The sequence below is a fragment of the Carcharhinus amblyrhynchos genome, chromosome 23 (genome assembly GCF_965287045.1).
Source record: "Carcharhinus amblyrhynchos chromosome 23, sCarAmb.v2.hapA, whole genome shotgun sequence".
Taxonomy (NCBI): domain Eukaryota; kingdom Metazoa; phylum Chordata; class Chondrichthyes; order Carcharhiniformes; family Carcharhinidae; genus Carcharhinus; species Carcharhinus amblyrhynchos.
Genome location: NC_137346.1, coordinates 45,596,150 through 45,618,161, shown reverse-complemented (window position 1 = coordinate 45,618,161; position 22,012 = coordinate 45,596,150). Strand labels below are relative to the sequence as shown.

Below are 22,012 nucleotides of genomic sequence, written 5' to 3'. Positions count from 1 at the left end.
GCTGCCTCGCTGAATATCTTTAAGACGCGGGTAGATAGGTTTCTGATAGACAGGGGAATTAAGGGGAGAAAGCGGGAAAGTGGAACTGATCCACTTCAGATCAGCCATGATCTTATTGAATGGCGGGGCAGGCTCGAAGGGCTAGATGGCCGACTCCTGCTCCTATTTCCTATGTTCTTATGTTCTTATGTTCACCCAGAGAGTGGTTGAGGTGTGGAATGCACTGCCTGCTGTGATAGTGGAGACGGACACTTTAGGAACTTTCAAGCGGTTATTGGATAGGCACATGGAGCACTCCAGAATGATAGGGAGTGGGATAGCTTGATCTTGGGTTTGGACATAGCTCGGCACAACATCGAGGGCCTGTACTGTTCTATTATTGTATTTTAAATGTTGATCGAGCTTTTATATATTGTAAAGAACAACGGACCCTGCACCTTGGGGCATCTTTTAGATGACTCCATTCCGAAAATCATTCATTAATCACGGTCCTTATTATCCAGGGACCAGTTTCCTCTCCATGCTGCCACATTCTCTGTAACACTATTATCTGATTGGAATAATGAATCTGTGCAGAAAAGTTCTAATGCTCCTACAGTAATCAACCCAGGACAGTGACTGGAGTTTTTCCAACAGCGAGGGGGATTGAATATAAAAGTAGGGAGGTCTTGCTGCAGCTGTATAGGGCATTGGTGAGGCCGCAGCTGGAGTACTGTGTGCAGTTTTGGGCGCCGCACCTGCGCAAAGATATTTTGGCCTTGGAGGGAGTGCAGAGGAGGTTTACTAGGCTGATACCGGAGTTGAGGGGGTTGAGCTATGAGGAGAGGCTGAATAAACTGGGCTTGTACTCGTTAGAGTTTAGAAGAATGAGGGGAGATCTCATTGAGACGTATAAGATGATGAATGGGATGGATAGGATAGAGGTGGAGAGACTCTTCCCGCTCAAAAAAGACAGTAGGACTAGGGGGCACAGCCTCAAGATAAAGGGGGGGCGGTTTAGAACGGAGTTGAGGAGGAACTTCTTCACTCAAAGGGTGGTGAATCTCTGGAATTCTCTGCCCGTTGAAGTGGTGGAGGCTGCCTCGCTAAATATTTTTAAGACGCGGGTTGATGGGTTTTTGATAAGCGAGGGGATTAAGGGTTATGGGGAGAGGGCGGGAATGTGGAACTGAGCCACGACAGATCAGCCATGATCTTATTGAATGACGGGGCAGGCTCGAAGGGCTAGATGGCCTCCTCCTGCTCCTATTTCTTATGTTCTTATGATTCTGTAATGAGATCAGATGTTCGAATCCTTGCATGGGGAACATGGCATCTCGTTTGTACCAAGATAGAATTGGATAGAACAGAAAAAAATCAAACACACGCGTGGGGCACCTTTAGGTTTATCCCAGGTTGATCATGAATGGGGAGTTTTTATGAAAGTTTTTATATTACATGAGAGTGAAGCTCTGAGGGTGACAGAGTTATTGGGTATCGCTCTGTTCCCACTGCTTTCCCACGTTGCGCAGTGAAAATTATTCATGGAGCGGCTGCATAAAAACTGAGAGAGCGAATCCAACGCCACCCTGTACTCTGTACAATGTGGGGAATCTGTACCAGATCAGTCAGGCTGCTGTCTCACTATTGATGGGGGAGAGACTGGTGAGTGCTACAGGGTACACAATGTCGCTGGTGGAAATGGCAGAGATTTTCGGGGTAATCTACCATAACTCCAACATAATAAGAGCATAAGAAATAGGAGCAGGAGTCGGCCATCTAGCCCTTCGAGCCTGCCCCGCCATTCAATAAGATCATGGCTGATCTGTCGTGTCTCAGTTCCACTTTCCCGCCCTCTCCCCATAACCCTTAATCCCCTCGCTTATCAAGAACCCATCAACCCGCATCTTAAAAATATTTAGCGAGGCAGCCTCCACCACTTCAACGGGCAGAGAATTCCAGAGATTCACCACCCTTTGAGTGAAGAAGTTCCTCCTCAACTCCGTTCTAAACCGCCCCCCCCCTTTATCTTGAGGCTGTGCCCCCTAGTCCTACTGTCCTTTCTGAGCGGGAAGAGTCTCTCCACCTCTATCCTATCCATCCCATTCATCATCTTATACGTCTCAATGAGATCTCCCCTCATTCTTCTGAACTCTAATGAGTACAAGCCTAGTTTATTCAGCCTCTCCTCATAGCTCGACCCCCTCAACTCCGGTATCAGCCTAGTAAACCTCCTCTGCACTCCCTCCAAGGCTAAAATATCCTTGCGTAAGTACGGCGCCCAAAACTGCACACAGTACTCCAGCTGCGGCCTCACCAATGCCCTATACAGCTGCAGCAAGACCTCCCTACTTTTATATTCAATCCCCCTCGCTATGAAGGCCAGCATCCCATTCGCCTTCCTGACCACCTGCTGCACCTGCAAGCTGGGTTTTTGCGACTCATGCACAAGGACCCCCAGGTCCCTCTGCACCGTCGCCTGCAGCAGTTTTTCTCCACGTAAGTAATAGTCCTTCCTACCATTATTCCTACCAAAGTGGACCACCTCACACTTGCCAACATTAAATTCCATTTGCCAGTTCCTGGCCCATTCGCCCAGCCTATCTAGATCCTTCTGTAGACTCTCCTCACCCTCCACACAATTTGCCTTTCCACCAATTTTGGTGTCATCAGCAAAAAATCAGCAAAATCCACACAACTGACCATGGGCCAGTGGGCTGATGTGTGGCAGATGGAGTTTAATTTAGACAAATGCGAGGGGGTGCGTCTGACAAAGGAACAGCGTGTTCCGAAAGCTTTGGGGCATTTGCTACAAATAAACCTGTTGGATTTTAACCTGGTGTTGGGAGATTTCTTTCTGTTTTACCCCAGTCCAATGCCGGCATATCCCACATCATTTGGTCGATGGAACCAGGGCAGGACTTAATCAGTTAATGGTAGTTAATGAAAGTTACAGAGCAGAGATCTAGGGGTACAGGTTCATAGCTCCTTGAAAGTAGAGTCACAGGTGGACAGAATGGTGAAGAAGGCATTTGGCATTCTTGGTTTCATCGGTCAGAACATTGAATGCAGGAGTTGGGACGTCTTGTTGAAGTTGTACAAGACATTGGTAAGGCCACACTTGGAATACTGTGTACAGTTCTGGTCACCCGATTATAGAAAGGATATTATTAAACTAGAAAGAGTGCGGAAAAGATTTACTAGGATGCTACTGGGGCTTGATGGATTGAGTTATAAGGAGAGGCTGGATAGACTGGGACTTTTTTCTCTGGTGCGTGGGAGACTGAGGGGTGATCTTATAGAGGTCTATAAAATAATGAGGGGCACAGATCAGCTAGATAGTTAATATCTTTTCCCCAAAGGTAGGGGAGCCTAAAACTAGAGGGCAGAGGTTTAAGGTGAGAGGGGAGAGATACAAAAGTGTCCAGAGGGGGCAATTTTTTCACACAGAGGGGGGTGAGTGTCTGGAACGAGCTGCCAGAGGTAGTCGTGGAGGCGGGTGCAATTTTTGTCTTTTAAAAAGTACTTAGATATTTACATGTGTATAGAGGGACATGGGTCAAATGCGGGCAATTGGGATTAGCTTAGGGGTTTAAAAAAAAGGCTAGCATGGACAAATTGGGCCGAAGGGCCTGTTTCCATGCTGTAAACCTCTACGACTCTAATAAGGAAATAGGAGCAGGACAAAACCAATTGGCTTCTCGAGCCTTCTCCACTGTTCAATAAGATCGTTGTCCTGATTGTAACCGTAACTCCACTTTCCTGGTTTCCCCCACCCCTGTTAACTCTTGACCAAGAACCTGTCAGTCACAACACTGGCCAGGCAGCAGGAAAGTGATAGAAAGTAAACTGAGAAACATGACATGTTGATCTGCACAGGGATTTGTCCCCCCAGTGAAGGCAGTCTGTGTTGATCTTTACCGCAACACCGTGATGCTTTGGCTAACGTGTAAACTTTGTTGGATGACACACAATAACCTGATTCTTTTCTTCAACAGTCGACAAAGCCCAGAGTCAGCATCCCGCTCTCTGCGATTGTCAAGGTCAGGACCACTATACCGCTGGAAATGCCGGATAAAGATAACACATTTGTGCTGAAGGTGTGTGTGGGATGATCTTGCGATCAGCTAGGGGTTACCACAAGTAACAATGCACGTCCTTTATTATCGATCAATGGAGAAGTATTGATTCCTCTTGGTGTTCTTCAGAGACTTTTCTTTCATTTAGCATTGCGTTTGAAGTGTGTTTATTAAAGTATTTCCTACGCTTGAGTTATAATTTTATAGCTAATCAGCCAGGGAGTCTAATCACAACTGGTTACAGAGAGAGATTGAATAGTTCGGACTTTATTCCCTGGAGAATGAGGGGAGATTTGATAGAGGTGTGTAAGATTTTGATGGGTATAGATAGAGTGAGCGCAAGCAGGGCTTTTTCTACTGAGGCTAGAGGGAGAAAAAAACATGGGTTACGGGTGAAAGGAGAAAAGTTTAAAGGGAATATTTAGGGGGGGCTTCTTCACGCAGAGAATGGTGGGAGTGTAGAATAAGCTGCCGGATGAATGCGGGGTCACTTTTAACATTTAAGAGAAACTGCAACTGTATAGTGCATTGGTGAGGCTGCAGCTGGAGTACTGTGTGCAGTTTTGGTCGCCGCACTTACGCAAGGATATTTTGGCCTTGGAGGGAGTGCAGAGGAGGTTTACTAGGCTGATACCGGAGTTGAGGGGGTTGAGCTATGAGGAGAGGCTGAATAAACTAGGCTTGTACTCGTTAGAGTTTAGAAGAATGAGGGGAGATCTCATTGAGACATATAAGATGATGAATGGGATGGATAGGATAGAGGTGGAGAGACTCTTCCCGCTCAGAAAGGACAGTAGGACTAGGGGGCACAGCCTCAAGATAAAGGGGGGGCGGTTTAGAACGGAGTTGAGGAGGAACTTCTTCACTCAAAGGGTGGTGAATCTCTGGAATTCTCTGCCCGTTGAAGTGGTGGAGGCTACCTCGCTAAATATTTTTAAGACGCGGGTTGATGGGTTTTTGATAAGAGAGGGGATTAAGGGTTATGGGGAGAGGGCGGGAAAGTGGAACTGAGCAGCGACAGATCAGCCATGATCTTATTGAATGGCGGGGCAGGCTCGAAGGGCTAGATGGCCTACTCCTGCTCCTATTTCTTATGTTCTTATGTTTATGTTCATGGATGAGAGGGGTGTGGAGGGATATGGTCCAAGTGCAGGTCAGTGGGACTAGGCAAAAAATGGTTTGGCACAAACAAGGAGGGCCAAAAGATTTGTTTCTGAGCTGTAATTTTCTATGGTTCTATGGAATATCTAAGGCGTGGGCACACAGAGATATGGGACAGTACCCGTGTGCAGGTACAGCAGACAGGAGAACAGTTTCTGAATGAAGATATGCCTGAAGCACTTTGTGGGAAACCGCTGTGATTTTCCAATGTTGTAAACCCCTGTTATAGATGCTCCGTTTTAAAATGTTTGAAAGAGCTTTTATTTTTGATTTCTGGGTGTAATTTAAAGGGCGCTGTGTCTCGTTTTGAAGTATGTGTCCGGATGTGATGGTGTCACAGTGTGTCCGAGCCCAGAGGTTTTCCTATGGAGTCTGGCTCGCGATCAGCATCACTTTGTACTTCTTGTGCATTGGCCTTTATAGCGAGGGGGATGGAATATAAAAGTAGGGAGGTCTTGCTGCAGCTGTACAGGGTACTGGTGAGGCCGCAGCTGGAGTACTGTGTGCAGTTTTGGGCGCCGCACATGCGGAAGGATATTTTGGCCTTGGAGGGAGTGCAGAGGAGGTTCACTAGGCTGATACCGGAGTTGAGGGGGTTGGACTATGAAGAGAGACTAAACAGACTGGGTCTGTACTCGTTGGAGTTTAGAAGGATGAGCGGGAATCTTATAGAGACGTATAAGATAATGAAGGGGATGGACAGGGTAGAGGTAGAGAGCTTCTTCCCGCTTAGAAAGGACAGCAGGACTAGAGGGCACAGCCTCAAGATAAGGGGGGGGACAGTTTAGATCGGAGTTGAGGAGGAACTTCTTCACTCAAAGGGTGGTGAATCTCTGGAATTCTCTGCCCGTTGAAGTGGTGGAGGCTGCCTCGCTGAATATATTTAAGTCACGGGTAGATAGGTTTCTGATAGACAGGGAATTAAGGGGAGAAAGCGGGAAAGTGGAACTGATCCACTTCAGATCAGCCATGATCTTATTGAATGGCGGGGCAGGCTCGAAGGGCTAGATGGCCGACTCCTGCTCCTATTTCTTATGTTCTTATGTAGGTCATTGATGAAACAGCTGAAGGTGGTTGGGACTAAGATGCCCCTAGGCTGACACAGTGTTTAGCAGCTTTGATTCCTGGCTCGGCTCACTGTCTGTGTGGAGTTTGCACATTCTCCTCGTGTCTGCGTGGGTTTCCTCCCACAGTCCAAAGATGTGTGGGTTAGGTTGATTGGCCGTGCTAAGAAATTGCCCCTTAGTGTCCAGGGATGCGTAGGTTAGAGGGATTAGTGGGTATAATATGTAGGGATATGGGGGTAGGCCTGGGTGGGATTGTGTTCGGTGCAGACTCGATGGGCCGAAGGGCCTCTTTCTGCACTGTAGGGATTCTATGAGACACGAGGGGAATGTGCAAACTCCCACACAGACAGTGACCCTGAGCCGGGAATCGAACCCAGGACCCTGGAGCTGTGAAGCCGCAGTGCTAACCCACTGTGCTACCATGCCGCCCGACAGTTGTTGGTGCAGGCTTGATGGACCGAATGGCCTCTTTCTGTACTATACGGATACTATGACCACCCCCCCCGACCCCCCGAGGAACTTTTGTAGCGATGTCCCAGAATTGTCATCCAATCACCTGTGTGTCGGGTATGACTTCAAGCAGCGGAGACCTCTCACCGCCACTGCCTCCATCCTCCTCCCTCGCCCCTTCCTCGCTCAGACTTGCTCGGGCTGCTCTGATACCGCACCCTCCCAGATGTTGCCTCGAGGGGAGTCATTCTCAGCTCACCTCCAGAATTCAACTCTCTCTTTGTCCGTATTTGGGCCAACGTTGTAATGAGGTCGGGGGTTCGGAGTCCCAGAACAACAAGAAATCTTTAATTTTTTACTGAACATTTCAAGTAAATATTGTGTGTTACACTCGTGACAGAAAACCGAAGAAATATGTTTAAAAAAAAATGTAAATTAAACAAATTGGAGTGTTTAAAAACAGCTGGAAGGAAACACTTTGTTAAAATGTTCAACCTGACACTTTAATTAAGGCCCGTTGCAGTTTTAAAAATAATTTGGTTGGTCTCTGATTGTGGATAAAAGGTTGAGATTGCAAAAAATAACCTCTTCCCATCAGGGAGCACTAATTAATTCTCGCCAGGAAATCGAGCAGAGTCGTCATTATAAACAGCCACAGACAGGACACCCCCCGCCTGAAATCAGTTACTGTGCTCCTGGTCTCTGACTGTGTACACAGACACACACACTAAAACACACACACACACTAAAACACACACACACACTAAAACACACACTCACACACTAAAACACACACACACACACTAAAACACACACTCACACACTAAAACACACACACACACACTAAAACACACACTCACACAGACACACACACACACACACACACACTAAAACACACACACACACACACACACAGACACACACACACACACACACAGACACAGACACACAGACACAGACACACACACACACACACACGCACACAGACACACACACACACACGCACACAGACACACACACACACACACTAAAACACACACTCACACTCACACAAACACACACATACACACACACACACACTAAAACATACACACAGACACACACACAGACACACACACACACACAAAAACACACACACACAAACACACACATACACACACACACACACTAAAACATACACACAGACACACACACAGACACAGACACAGACACACACACACAAAAACACACACACACAAACACACACATACACTCACACACACACTAAAACACACACACAGACACACACACAAAAACACACACACAAAAACACACACACAAAAACACACACACAAAAACACACACACACAAACACACACACACAAACACACACACACACTAAAACACACACACACGCACTAAAACACACACACACACACACACTAAAACACACACACAGACACACACACAAAAACACACACACTAAAACACACTAAAACACACACACACACGCACTAAAACACACACACACACACTAAAACACACACACAGACACACACACTAAAACACACACACACACTAAAACACACACACAGACACACACTAAAACACACACACACACACTAAAACACACACACACACACACACACACTAAAACACACACACACACACACACACACTAAAACACACACACACACAAAAACACACACACACAAAAACACACACACACAAAAACACACACACAAAGACACACACACAAAAACACACACACAGACACACACACACACAAAAACACACACACACTAAAACACACACACACACAAAAACACACACACACAAAAACACACACACACACAAAAACACACACACACAAAAACACACACACACAAACACACACACACAAAAACACACACACACAGACACACACACAAAAACACACACACAGACACACACACACACAGACACACACACACACAAAAACACACACACACAAAAACACACACACACATACACACACACATACATACACACACACATACACACACACAAAAACACATACACACACACAAAAACACATACACACACACATACATACACACACACACACACACACACACACAAAAACACACACACACAAAAATACACACACACATAAAAACACACACACACAGACACACAAACTAAAACACACCAACAGATACACACATCAACACAAACACACTCACACACACACACCCATATACACCAAAAAGAGCACAAGCCCCCCTCACGTACAAATCCACCCTGCCCAAAACAACATTCCCCCCCCCGCACCGGCCAAGACCCACACCCTTTCCATGCCCAAAACCCGCCCCCCCCACCCCCGCACATGCACCACCCTCCCTACTCACCACCCCCCCCCCTTCCCCACACCCACCCCCCCACTCGCAACCCCACCGCTCCACGCAGATACCAGCACACACAACAAAGGTTGGTGGATTTGGAGGGAAAATGTTTGATTAGTAAGTGTGGACGATACAAAGGGTTGGTGGATTTGTGGATAGCGATGAGGGCCATCAGAGGATACAGCAAGGTATAGATCGGTTGGAGACTTGGGCAGAGAGATGGCAGATGGAGTTTAATCCGGACAAATGTGAGGTAATGCATTTTGGAAGATCTAATACAGATAGGAAATATACAGTAAATAGCAGAACCCTTAAGAGTATCGATAGGCAGAGGGATCTGGGTGCACAGGTACACAGGGCACTGAAAGTGGCAATGCAGGTGGAGAAGATAGTCAAGAAGGCATACGGCATGCTTGCCCTCATCTGCCGGGGTATTGAGTTTAAAAATTGTCAAGTCATGTTGCAGCTTTATAGAACCTTAGTTAGGCCACATTTGGAATATAGCATTCTATTCTGGTCGCCACACTACCAGAAGGATGTGGAGGCTTTGGAGAGGGTTACAGAAAAGATTTACCAGGATGTTGCCCTGGTATGGAGGGCATTAGCTATGAGGAGAGGTTAGAGAAACTTGGTTTGTTCTCACTGGAGCGACGGAGGTTGAGGGGAGACCTGATAGAAGTCTACAAGATTGAGGGGCATGGACAGAGTGGATAGTCAGAAGCTTTTTCCCAGGGTGGAAGATTCAATTACTCAGGGGCACAGGTTTAAGGTGTGAGGGGCAAGGTTTAAAGGAGATGTAAGAGGCAGATTTTTTTACACAGAGGGTGGTGGGTGCCTGGAACGCATTGCCGGGGGGACGTAGTGGAAGCGGATACGGTAGTGACTTAAGAGGCGTCTTGCTGATGACACCAAGATTGGGGGAACGGCAAATTGTGCGGAGGGTGTGGAGAGTCTGCAGAAGGATCTAGATAGGCTGGGCGAATGGGCCAGGAAATGGCAAATGGAATTTAATGTTGGCAAGTGTGAGGTGGTCCACTTTGGTAGGAATAATGGTAGGAAGGACTATTACTTACGGGGCAAAAAACTGCAGCAGGCGACGGTGCAGAGGGACCTCGGGGTCCTTGTGCATGAGTCGCAAAAACCCAGCTTGCAGGTGCAGCAGGTGGTCAGGAAGGCGAATGGGATGCTGGCCTTCATAGCGAGGGGGATTGAATATAAAAGTAGGGAGGTCTTGCTGCAGCTGTATAGGGCATTGGTGAGGCCGCAGCTGGAGTACTGTGTGCAGTTTTGGTCGCCGCACCTGCGCAAAGATATTTTGGCCTTGGAGGGAGTGCAGAGGAGGTTTACTAGGCTGATACCGGAGTTGAGGGGGTCGAGCTATGAGGAGAGGCTGAATAAACTAGGCTTGTACTCGTTAGAGTTTAGAAGAATGAGGGGAGATCTCATTGAGACGTATAAGATGATGAATGGGATGGATAGGATAGAGGTGGAGAGACTCTTCCCGCTCAAAAAAGACAGTAGGACTAGGGGGCACAGCCTCAAGATAAAGGGGGGGCGGTTTAGAACGGAGTTGAGGAGGAACTTCTTCACTCAAAGGGTGGTGAATCTCTGGAATTCTCTGCCCGTTGAAGTGGTGGAGGCTACCTCGCTAAATATTTTTAAGATGCGGGTTGATGGGTTTTTGATAAGAGAGGGGATTAAGGGTTATGGGGAGAGGGCGGGAATGTGGAACTGAGCCACGACAGATCAGCCATGATCTTATTGAATGGCGGGGCAGGCTCGAAGGGCCAGATGACCTACTCCTGCTCCTATTTCTTATGTTCTTATTATGTTCTTATGTTGACAAGTACATGAATAGGACGGGAATAGAGGGAATGGTCAGTGCAGGATTGGAGGGCCAAAAAGCTTGTTCTCGTGCTATAATGTTCTTTGTTCATTTCAGCCTCTCGCGCCCCTCACACACACACACTTAACAAAAGGTTCCACTGACAAATCAGTGAATAATTGAGTCATATAAGTCCAAACAATCCCAGATTTATTCTCCGATATTAACCAGATACACGAGTGGGTGCACTGGAAGGTTATGCAATTGGTTCCAATACTCCTGGGTTAGGAATTGTTCTGGTGTGGATAGAATCAGAGCATTGCAAAGAGAAAACTGACCCAATGTTGACCGAGTGGAAGAGGCCATCATTGTGTTGACATGGTCCTGAACTGGGAGTGTAGAATCATCCAGGAACATGGGATGAACTTGTAGAAGTTCCTCTCAACACCAAGTCATGTCTCCATTTGTAAATTATAGAACACTACAGCACAAACAGGCCCTTCGGCCCACAAGTTGCGCCGATCCTATCCCTACCTACCAGGCCTATCTCATACCCTCAATCCCATTAGATCCCATATACTCATCCAGAAGTCTCTTAAAAGACCCCAGCGAGTTCGCCTCCACCACCAGCACCGATTCCACTCACTCACCACCCTCTGAGTGAAAAACTTACCCCACAAGTTGTGCCGATCACATCGATACCTACCAAGCCATAGAACTATCCAATGCCATTAGATCCCATATACTCATCCAGAAATCTTTTAAAAGACCCCAGCGAGTTCGCCTCTACCACCACCGATTCCACTCACTCACCACCCTCTGAGTGAAAAACTTACCCCTGACATCTCCTCTGTACCTGCCCCCCAGCACCTTAAACCTGTGTCCTCTCGTAGCGACCATTTCAGCCCTGGGAAATAGCCTCCGAGAATCCACCCTATCTATTCCTCTCAATATCTTATAAACCTCTATCAGGTCACCTCTCAACCTTCGTCTCTCCAGGGAGAAGAGTCCCAGCTCCCTCAACCTATCCTCATAAGGCATGCCTCCCAATCCAGGCAACATCCTTGTAAATCTCCTCTGCACCCTCTCAATACCTTCCACATCTTGTAATGAGGCACCAAGAGGTTGATTATCCAATAGGAATTGAGTGTACATATAAAATGTCTACCTGCAAACTGAAAAGAATTTGTAAAATCAAGGAATCCTCTTAAGAGATCCCAGTGAGGGCTGTTAATGTGTGCTAGAAGGCCGTGAGGAACTTACTGAGCTGTAACAAGAGGTCAAACATCTATCTAGTACTAATCAACCTGTGTGGAGTTAGTCAAGAGAAATCAAGAGCAAGTATAGTCTTCAGATCAAGTGGGCTAATGGGATTAGCACCTAGCTATTGAGAGGGTACAGAGGAGATTTACAAGGATGTTGCCTGGATTGGGAGGCATGCCTTATGAAGTTAGGTTGAGGGAGCTGGGACTCTTTTCCCTGGAGAGACGAAGGTTGAGAGGCGACCTGATAGAAGTTTACAAAATGTTGAGAGGAATAGATAGGGTGGACTCTCAGAGGCTATTTCCCCGGGTTGAAATGGTTGCTACGAGAGGACACAGATTTAAGGTGCGGGGAGGGAGGTTCAGAAGTGATGTTAGGGGTAAGTTTTTCACTCAGAGGGTGGTGAGTGAATGGAATCGGCTGCCGTCGGTGGTGGTGGAGGCGAACTCGCTGGGGTCTTTTAAAAGACTTCTGGATGAGTATATGGGATTTAATGAGATTGAGGGTTATAGATAGGTCTGTAGGTTGGTAGGTGATGATGTGATCGGCGCAACTTGTGGGCCGAAGGGCCTGTTTGTGCTGTAGTGTTCTATGTTCTGTGTTCTAGTCATTCAGTCCTCATTCTAAATCATACAAAGTGTCCTCATTGTGTCCTTATTTTTAAATGTAAAACTTCAACTTTCTGCTAATCTTTGAACAGCAACATTTTTTAGCCGAGGTGTCGATTTTGTTGGAGTGTGGGAGTTTCCAAAATTGCGGTATATCCAGAATTGGCTCAGTGGCAGGAAGCAAGTGTAATGATCAGTAGGTGTTTTGGTGACTGGGAGGCTGTTTCCAGCGGAGTTCCGTTGCGTTAGGTACTCGCTCCCTTCCTGTTCATAGAGAAAAAGAACAATGATTTGGACCTGAGCGTAGGGAAGAAAACTTAAGAAATTTGCGGACAACACAAAAGTTGGCCATGTGCTTGATAATGAGGAAAAAAAAGCAGGAAGTGTTTTTTTAATTCATGGAAACATGGAAAGTAGGAGCATAGAACATAGAACACTACAGCACAAACAGGCCCTTCGGCCCACAAGTTGCACCGATCACATCTATACCTATCAAGCCATAGACCTATCTATAACCCCCAATCCCATTGGATCCCATATACTCATCCAGAAGTCTCTTAAAAGACCCCAGCGAGTTCGCCTCCATCACCACCACCGATTCCACTCACTCACCACCCTCTGAGTGAAAAACTTACCCCTAACATCTCCTCTGTACCTGCCCCCCAGCACCTTAAACCTGTGTCCTCTCGTAGCGACCATTTCAGCCCTGGGAAATAGCCTCCGAGAATCCACCCTATCTATTCCTCTCAACATTTTATAAACCTCTATAAATTGTAAATGCGCCTAGTTTGGGGGCGTTTAAGAGATCTATGGATAGGTTTATGGACGGAAAGGGATTGGTTTAGGTTAGAGGGTCATTGTTTTTGTAACTGGTCGGCGCAACCCTTGTCAGGCCTCATTTGGAGTATTGTGCGCAGTTCTGGTCGCCTCACTATAGGAAGGATGTAGAAGCTATTGAAAGGGTACAGAGGAGATTTACAAGGATGTTGCCTGGACTGGGAGGCATGCCTTATGCAGTTAGGTTGAGGGAGCTGGGACTCTTTTCCCTGGAGAGACGAAGGTTGAGAGGCGACCTGATAGAAGTTTACAAAATGTTGAGAGGAATAGATAGGGTGGATTCTCAGAGGCTATTTCCCCGGTTTGAAATGGTCGCTACGAGAGGACACAGATTTAAGGTGCGGGGAGGGAGGTTCAGAAGTGATGTTAGGGGTAAGTTTTTCACTCAGAGGGTGGTGAGTGAATGGAATCGGCTGCCGTCAGTGGTGGTGGAGGCGAACTCGCTGGGGTCTTTTAAAAGACTTCTGGATGAGTATATGGGGTTTAATGAGATTGAGGGTTATAGATAGGTCTGTAGGTTGGTAGGTGATGATGTGATCGGCGCAACTTGTGGGCCGAAGGGCCTGTTTGTGCTGTAGTGTTCTATGTTCTATGTTCTATGTTCTATAACATCGTGGGCCGAAGGGCCTGTTCTGCGCTGTAATGTTATATGTTCTATATTCTATCAGGTCACCTCTCAACCTTCGTCTCTCCAGGGAGAAGAGTCCCAGCACTCTCAACCTATCTTCATAAGGCATGCCTCCCAATCCAGGCAACATCCTTGTAAAGCTCCTCTGTACCCTCTCAATAGCTTCCACATCCTTCCTATAGTGAGGCGACCAGAACTGTGCACAGTACTCCAAGTGGGGTCTGACAAGGGTCTTATAAAGTTGCAGCATTACCTCCCGACTCCTAAACCCAATCCCTCGATTAATGAAGACCAGTACACCATACGCCTTCTTGAGCAGGAAAAGGCCATTTCGCCCTTCGAGTCTGCTCTGCTATTCATTAAGCCATGACTGATCATCCAACTCAATAGCCTAATCCCGCTTTTTTCCCCAAAACCTATAGAAACATTGGCTCACGGGACGCGAGGGTCCATCCCTCGAGCGTTTAAGAGTCAACTTATACTGCTCTGATCTGGAGTTGAAGGACGACAGATTCCCTTCTCTAAGAACATGAGTGAATCGAATGGGATTTTACGACCATCATCTCAAAGTCATCATTAGGCTTTTAATTCCAGATTTTTATTAAATTCAAAAATCTGCTGCTGTGGGATTCGAACCCAGGTCCTTGGGTTCAACAATACCACTGTGCCACTGCCTCCTGGTCAAATGATCAGCGCAGTGGAGTTCAGTTCAAAGAAGTGTGAGATGATGCATTCGGGGAAATATAACGGTGCAAGGAAATGTGCATTAAATCGTAGATTTAATCATAAATTCCGCCAATTGAATCTGAACTGACTCTGACGCACATCTTACCCTCTCCCTCATCCCATTCTCATCACCCCGCACATTTCCCAAGGCTAATCCATCTCGCCGACACATCGTGGGACACTCGAGCAAATTAGCACGGCTAATCCACATCTTGGGAGAAAACTGGAGCACCCGGAGGAAGCTCATGCAGACATGGGGAGAATGTGTAAACTCCACACAAGACAGTCTGGGAATCGAACCCAGATCCCGGGCGCTGTGAGGCAGCAGTGCTAACCACTCTGCCACCCAAATAGTGGGATGCTGAGAAGTATAGAAGAACAGAGGGATCTTGGTGTGCGTGTCCACAAATCCCAATTTGGGGGCCTATAGTACAACCCTATCAAAGTGATTTCCTTCTTATTTCTCAGTTCTACCCCTATAGACTCAGTGGGCGAACCCTCGGATATCTCCCCCCTCAGTACAGCCTGTGATGTTTTCCCTAATCAACAGTGTAACTCCCCCTCCTCTCTCACCTCCTGTTCTGTCTTTCCTATAGTACCTGTACCCTGGAACATTGAGTCCTGTCTCTCCCTTAGCCATGTTTCAGTCATTGCTCTAATATCCCAGTCCCATCCATGCCCTGAGTTCATCTGCCTTGTCCATCAAGCCTCTGCATTGAAATGAATGCAGTTTAATCTGGACTTCCCTTGCTCTCTGTCTGGTACTAGGATTCCTGACCCTGCCTTTCCTACTTAATGTGCTCTCTTTAACTTCAGTGCTGTCCTCAAACTTCTCTCCGGTCTCCCTCCTGCTTTGGGTACCACCTCCCCCACTTCCACCACCCCACGCCCACTCCTTGCCCCGGCAACCTACTTTTAAACCCTCCCGAGTGGCTCTAGCAAATCTCCCCACCAGGATGTTAGTCCCCTTCCACATCAGGTGTAAACCCCCCCCCCCCCCTTCTTTTCTGTCCCCCCCTCCCTTCCCCTCCCCCCCCACCTCCCTCCCCCTCTCCTCCCCTCCACCTCCCTCCCTCTCTCCTCCCCTCCACCTCCCTCCCTCTCTCCTCCCCCCCACCTCCCTCCCTCTCTCCTCCCCTCCACCTCCCTCCCTCTCTCCTCCCCCCCACCTCCCTCCCTCTCTCCTCCCCTCCAACCTCCCTCCCTCTCTCCTCCCCCCACCTCCCTCCCTCTCTCCTCCCCTCCACCTCCCTCCCTCTCTCCTCACCTCCACCTCCCTCTCTCTCTCCTCCCCACCTCCCTCCCTCTCTCCTCCCCCCCCACCTCCCTCCCTCTCTCCTCCCCCCCCACCTCCCTCCCTCTCTCCTCCCCCCCAACCTCCCTCCCTCTCTCCTCCCCCCCAACCTCCCTCCCTCTCTCCCCCCCAACCTCCCTCCCTCTCTCCTCCCCCCCAACCTCCCTCCCTCTCTCCTCCCCCCTAACCTCCCTCCCTCTCTCCTCCCCCCCAACCTCCCTCCCTCTCTCCTCCCCCCAACCTCCCTCCCTCTCTCCTCCCCCCCACCTCCCTCCCTCCCTCCCCCCCCCACCTCCCTCCCTCTCTCCTCCCCCCCAACCTCCCTCCCTCTCTCCTCCCCCCCAACCTCCCTCCCTCTCTCCTCCCCCCCACCTCCCTCCCTCCCTCCCCCCCCACCTCCCTCCCTCTCTCCTCCCCCCCAACCACCCTCCCTCTCTCCTCCCCTCCACCTCCCTCCCTCTCTCCTCCCCCCCCAACCTCCCTCCCTCCCTCCTCCCCCCCACCTCCCTCCCTCCTCCCCCCCACCTCCCTCCCTCCCTCCTCCCCCCAACCTCCCTCCCTCTCTCCTCCCCCCCAACCTCCCTCCCTCTCTCCTCCCCCCCAACCTCCCTCCCTCTCTCCTCCCCCCCACCTCCCTCCCTCTCTCCTCCCCCCCAACCTCCCTCCCTCTCTCCTCCCCCCCAACCTCCCTCCCTCCCACATTTCCAGGTGCCCAGACTAACACTTACCTGAGACTCGGGAAGTAAATCCGCCCCCCCAGTTGGGATGATAGAACAGTACAGCACAGTCCAGGCCCTTCGGCCCTCAGTGTTGTGCTGAGCTATGACCAACCCCAAGATCAATCTATCCCGCTCCCTGTAATGATTCATAGATATGCAAATGTTAGACAAAATATGTAAATTAATAATAATGACTGAGAATAGGGAAAGATACCCCCCCCTCAATCCCCTCCGGCCACTCTACCTCCCCCATCCCCCCTCCCTTTATGGATTATCTGCAGCTAAACGGACAAATATGATGCGTTGGATAATAAATGAGTGCAAGCCTCGCTTTGACGTTGAAATAATCCTGAATGGAATACAGGGTTGCCGTGATAATTTCTTCCTTAGCAACGCATGTGAAAGATAGCTGAGACTGACGTATGGAGGTGGTAGAGGGACCTCACTATTGCTTTCGGCCTTTTGGCTAAGATCAAGTGTAGTATCGACATGCTGTGCTTGGTTGAAGTCATTAGGTTACATTTCAGCTTCGTTTGAACCAATTTTTTAAAGTGACATCTCGGCCTTTTGGCTAAGATGCAAATGAGATCAAGCCTTGGAGGAGGAGCTATGCCTACTTCAATCAGCTTGGATCATGTAGATCAAGCCCAAGACAGGAGGTGAGAGCCCTGTCTAGATCGGCTGGGCGAATGGGCCAGGAAATGGCAAATGGAATTTAATGTTGGCAAGTGTGAGGTGGTCCACTTTGGTAGGAAGAATGGTAGGAAGGACTATTACTTACGGGGCGAAAAACTGCAGCAGGCGACGGTGCAGAGGGACCTCGGGGTCCTTGTGCATGAGTCGCAAAAACCCAGCCTGCAGGTTCAGCAGGTGGTCAGGAAGGCGAATGGGATGCTGGCCTTCATAGCGAGGGGGATTGAATATAAAAGTAGGGAGGTCTTGCTGCAGCTGTATAGGGCATTGGTGAGGCCGCAGCTGGAGTACTGTGTGCAGTTTTGGGCGCCGTACTTACACAAGGATATTTTGGCCTTGGAGGGAGTGCAGAGGAGGTTTACTAGGCTGATGCCGGAGTTGAGGGGGTTGAACTATGAGGACAGGCTGAATAAACTAGGCTTGTACTCGTTAGAGTTTAGAAGAATGAGGGGAGATCTCATTGAGATGTATAAGATGATGAATGGGATGGATAGGATAGAGGTGGAGAGACTCTTCCCGCTCAGAAAGGACAGTAGGACTAGGGGGCACAGCCTCAAGATAAAGGGGAGGCGGGGTGGTTTAGATCGGAGTTGAGGAGGAACTTCTTCACTCAAAGGGTGGTGAATCTCTGGAATTCTCTGCCCGTTGAAGTGGTGGAGGCTGCCTCACTAAATATATTTAAGTCACGGGTAGATAGGTTTCTGATAGACAGGGGAGAAAGCGGGAAAGTGGAACTGATCCACTATCAGATCAGCCATGATCTTATTGAATGGCGGGGCAGGCTCGAAGGGCTAGATGGCCGACTCCTGCTCCTATTTCTTATATCCATGCAGCCTTCTGCTGACTAATGAATGCTGAGTGTTGTAGAACCACAGAGCTCAGAAACGTTACTGAAAGCGTACATGTGACAACGTGTCGATGTGAAATATTAGAAAGGCTGATTGATTTGTTGTGTGGCAGGTGGAGAATGGGGCAGAGTACATCCTGGAAACGATCGACTCCTTACAAAAACACTCCTGGGTGGCTGATATTCAGGACTGCATGGATCCAGGGTAAGAGGAATATCTCTTTTCAAATCCTTGGGGAATCTGGGGAAGTGTTTTCTTTCATTTTACAGTGCAGAAGGAGGCCATTCGGCCCATCGAGTCTGTACCGAACACAATCCCATCCAGGCCCTACCCCCATATCCCTACATATTATACCCACTAATCCCTCTAACCTACACATCCCTAAGGGGCAATTTCTTAGCAATCAACCTAACCCGCACATTTTTGGACTGTGGGAGGAAACCGGAGCACCCGGAGGAAACCCACGCAGACACGGGGAGAATGTGCAAACTTCACACACAGACAGTGACCCGAGCCGGGAATCGAACCCAGGACCCTGTGAAGCAGCAGTGCTAACCCACTGTGCCACCAGGGTTCAATGGAAATATTCTACATAGAAAAAAATATACCACACTAAATGTAAGCAGGCATTGATCTATATCATGTAATAATGACTGAGAATAAAGTATTGGGAAAGATACCGCCCCCCCCAATCCCCTCCGGCCACCAATCTCTACCTCCCCCATCCCCCCTCCCTTTACGGACTATTTGCAGCTCAACGGACAAATGTGATGTGTTGGACAACAAATGAGTGCAAGCGTCGCTTTGTCGTTGAAATAATCCTGCACAGAATGAAGGGTTGCCGTGATAATTTCTTCCTTAGCAACCCATGTGAAAGATAGCATTCAGTTTTACATAAGAACATAAGAAATAGGAGCAGGAGTCGGCCATCTAGCCCTTCGAGCCTGCCCCGCCATTCAATAAGATCTTGGCTGATCTGTCGTGGCTCAGTTCCACATTCCCGCCCTCTCCCCATAACCCTTAATCCCCTCGCTTATCAAAAACCCATCAACCCGCGTCTTAAAAATATTTAGTGAGGCAGCCTCCACCACTTCAACGGGCAGAGAATTCCAGAGATTCACCACCCTTTGAGTGAAGAAGTTCCTCCTCAACTCCGTTCTAAACCGCCCCCCCTTTATCTTGAGGCTGTGCCCCCTAGTCCTACTGTCCTTTCTGAGCGGGAAGAGTCTCTCCACCTCTATCCTATCCATCCCATTCATCATCTTATACGTCTCAATGAGATCTCCCCTCATTCTTCTAAACTCTAACGAGTACAAGCCTAGTTTATGTTCTTGGGCATTACCGTTCATAGAGAAGGAAAAGAGAGAGTGCAGAATGCAGTGTTACAGTCATAGCTAGGGTGTAGAGAAAGATCAACTTAATACAAGGCATCCAAAAGCCTGATGGGGTCAGGGTGAATTGTATCCTCTTTGTCTCTGGTGTTAAGCTGCTTTCACATTCCTGCCTTGTCAAACGGTACGTTGGAATCTATTCTCCATGTGATTAACCAGAGGAAACACAGCCGCTGCATTCTGCAGTTCCAATAAGAAGTCTGACAACACCAGGTTTCAGTCCAACGGATTTATTTGATAGTAAACTCACAAGCTTTCAGGGTTTGTCCCTTCTTCAGGTGAATGGAGAGTTCTGGTCTCAGACAGAGCATATAAAGCACAGACAGTTTACAGATTACTGATTAGAATGCGAATCTTTACACCTAACCTGCTGTTCAAGTCTTAAAGTGGCCGACAATGTGAGTGGAAGGAGCGCTGATCACAGGTTAAAGAGATGTGTATTGTCTCCAGACAGCACAGTAAGTGAGGTTTTGGGTTCATGTCGCACTATCTGTAACCCCCATGACTTGCCTGGGTTTGCAAAACCTCACTTACTGTACTGTCTGGAGACAATACACATCTCTTTAAACTGTGATCAGTGCTCCTTCCACTCACATTGTCAGCCACTTCAGGTCTTGAACAGCAGGTTAGGTGTAAAGATTCACATTCTAATCATTAATCTGTAAACTGTCTGTGCTTTATATGCTCTGTCTGAGGCCAGAACTCTCCATTCACCTGACGAAGAGGGAAACCTCGAAAGCTTGTGAGTTTACTATCAAATAAATCGGTTGGACTTAAACCTGGTGTTGTCAGACTTTTTACTGTGTTTACCCCAGTCCAACTCCGGCATCATGATTACTTCTGCAGTTCCTGCAGGAGTGACAGTAAATGTAGTCCAACGTTACTAACAAGGAGTCAATTTGTGCCAGTGAAAATAACAGGAAAAAAATTCTATTGGGAGATGCTGGAATCTCTGGATCACTCTCCACGTAAGGTCACGCAGAGGTAACAGAGCAGCGAAACTTTCAAAATGTCGTGGGAGCAGTCAGGGATTTTTGCAGAAGTGGATAATACTGCAGGGTGGGAGGGTCACTGGGTCAGTGAATCATCAGCAGGTTATAGTCACAATTGTGCACAGTTACACCAAAGTGAGCCTGTGTCAATTTTCCGCTGATTAAAATCTACCAACAGTCAAGATTACTTGGATTTCCCTGAGACACTAGTTCTTTTTACACAGAGGGTGGTGGGTTCCTGGAACTCGCAGGCGGGTGAGATAGTGGAAGCGGATACAATAGTGACTTACAATAGTTCAGTTACGAGTGGTGTGCCTCAGGGATCTGTTTTGGGGCCACTGCTGTTTGTAATTTTTATTAATGATCTGGATGAGGGTATAGTTGGGTGGATTAGTAAATTTGCTGATGACACCAAAGTCGGAGGTGTGGTAGATTGTGAGGAAGGGTGTCATAGTTTGCAGGGTGACTTAGACAGGTTGCAGAGCTGGGCCGAGAGGTGGCGGATGGAGTTTAATGCGGAGAAGTGTGAGGTAATTCATTTCGGTAGGAGTAACAGATGTGTTCAGTATAGGGCTAACGGGAGGACTTTGAATAGTGTGGAGGAGCAGAGGGATCTAGGTGTATGTGTACATAGATCCCTGAAAGTTGGGAATCAAGTAGATAAGGTTGTTAAGAAGGCGTACGGTGTCTTGGCGTTTATTGGCAGGGGGATTGAATTTAGGAGTCGCAGCGTCATGTTGCAACTGTACACAACTCTGGTGCGGCCGCACTTGGAGTATTGTGTGCAGTTCTGGTCCCCACATTACAGGAAGGATGTGGAGGCTTTGGAGAGGGTGCAGAGGAGGTTTACCAGGATGTTGCCTGGTATGGAGGGGAGGTCCTATGAGGAGAGACTGAGGGATTTGGGGTTGTTTTCACTGGAAAGAAGGCGGCTAAGAGGGGATCTTATAGAAACATATAAGATGATTAGAGGTTTAGATAGGGTGGACAGTGATAGCCTTTTTCCTCGGATGGAGAAAGCTAGCACGAGGGGGCATGGCTTTAAATTAAGGGGGGGTAGTTATAGGACGGATGTCAGGGGTAGGTTCT

At 48.1% G+C, this 22,012-nt stretch overlaps 1 protein-coding gene across 2 annotated transcripts in view; it reads left to right on the top strand.

The window, feature by feature from the left end:
* The window catches only part of sh2b2 (SH2B adaptor protein 2), a 159,919-nt gene that overhangs the window by 90,051 nt on the left and 47,856 nt on the right, over window positions 1–22,012 (top strand). For both annotated transcript variants that reach the window (XM_080210767.1, XM_080210768.1), the window contains exons 4-5: window positions 3,978–4,079; window positions 18,653–18,744. In XM_080210767.1, the coding sequence (XP_080066893.1) occupies window positions 3,978–4,079; window positions 18,653–18,744 (194 nt within the window). The remainder of the gene's footprint in view (window positions 1–3,977; window positions 4,080–18,652; window positions 18,745–22,012) is intronic.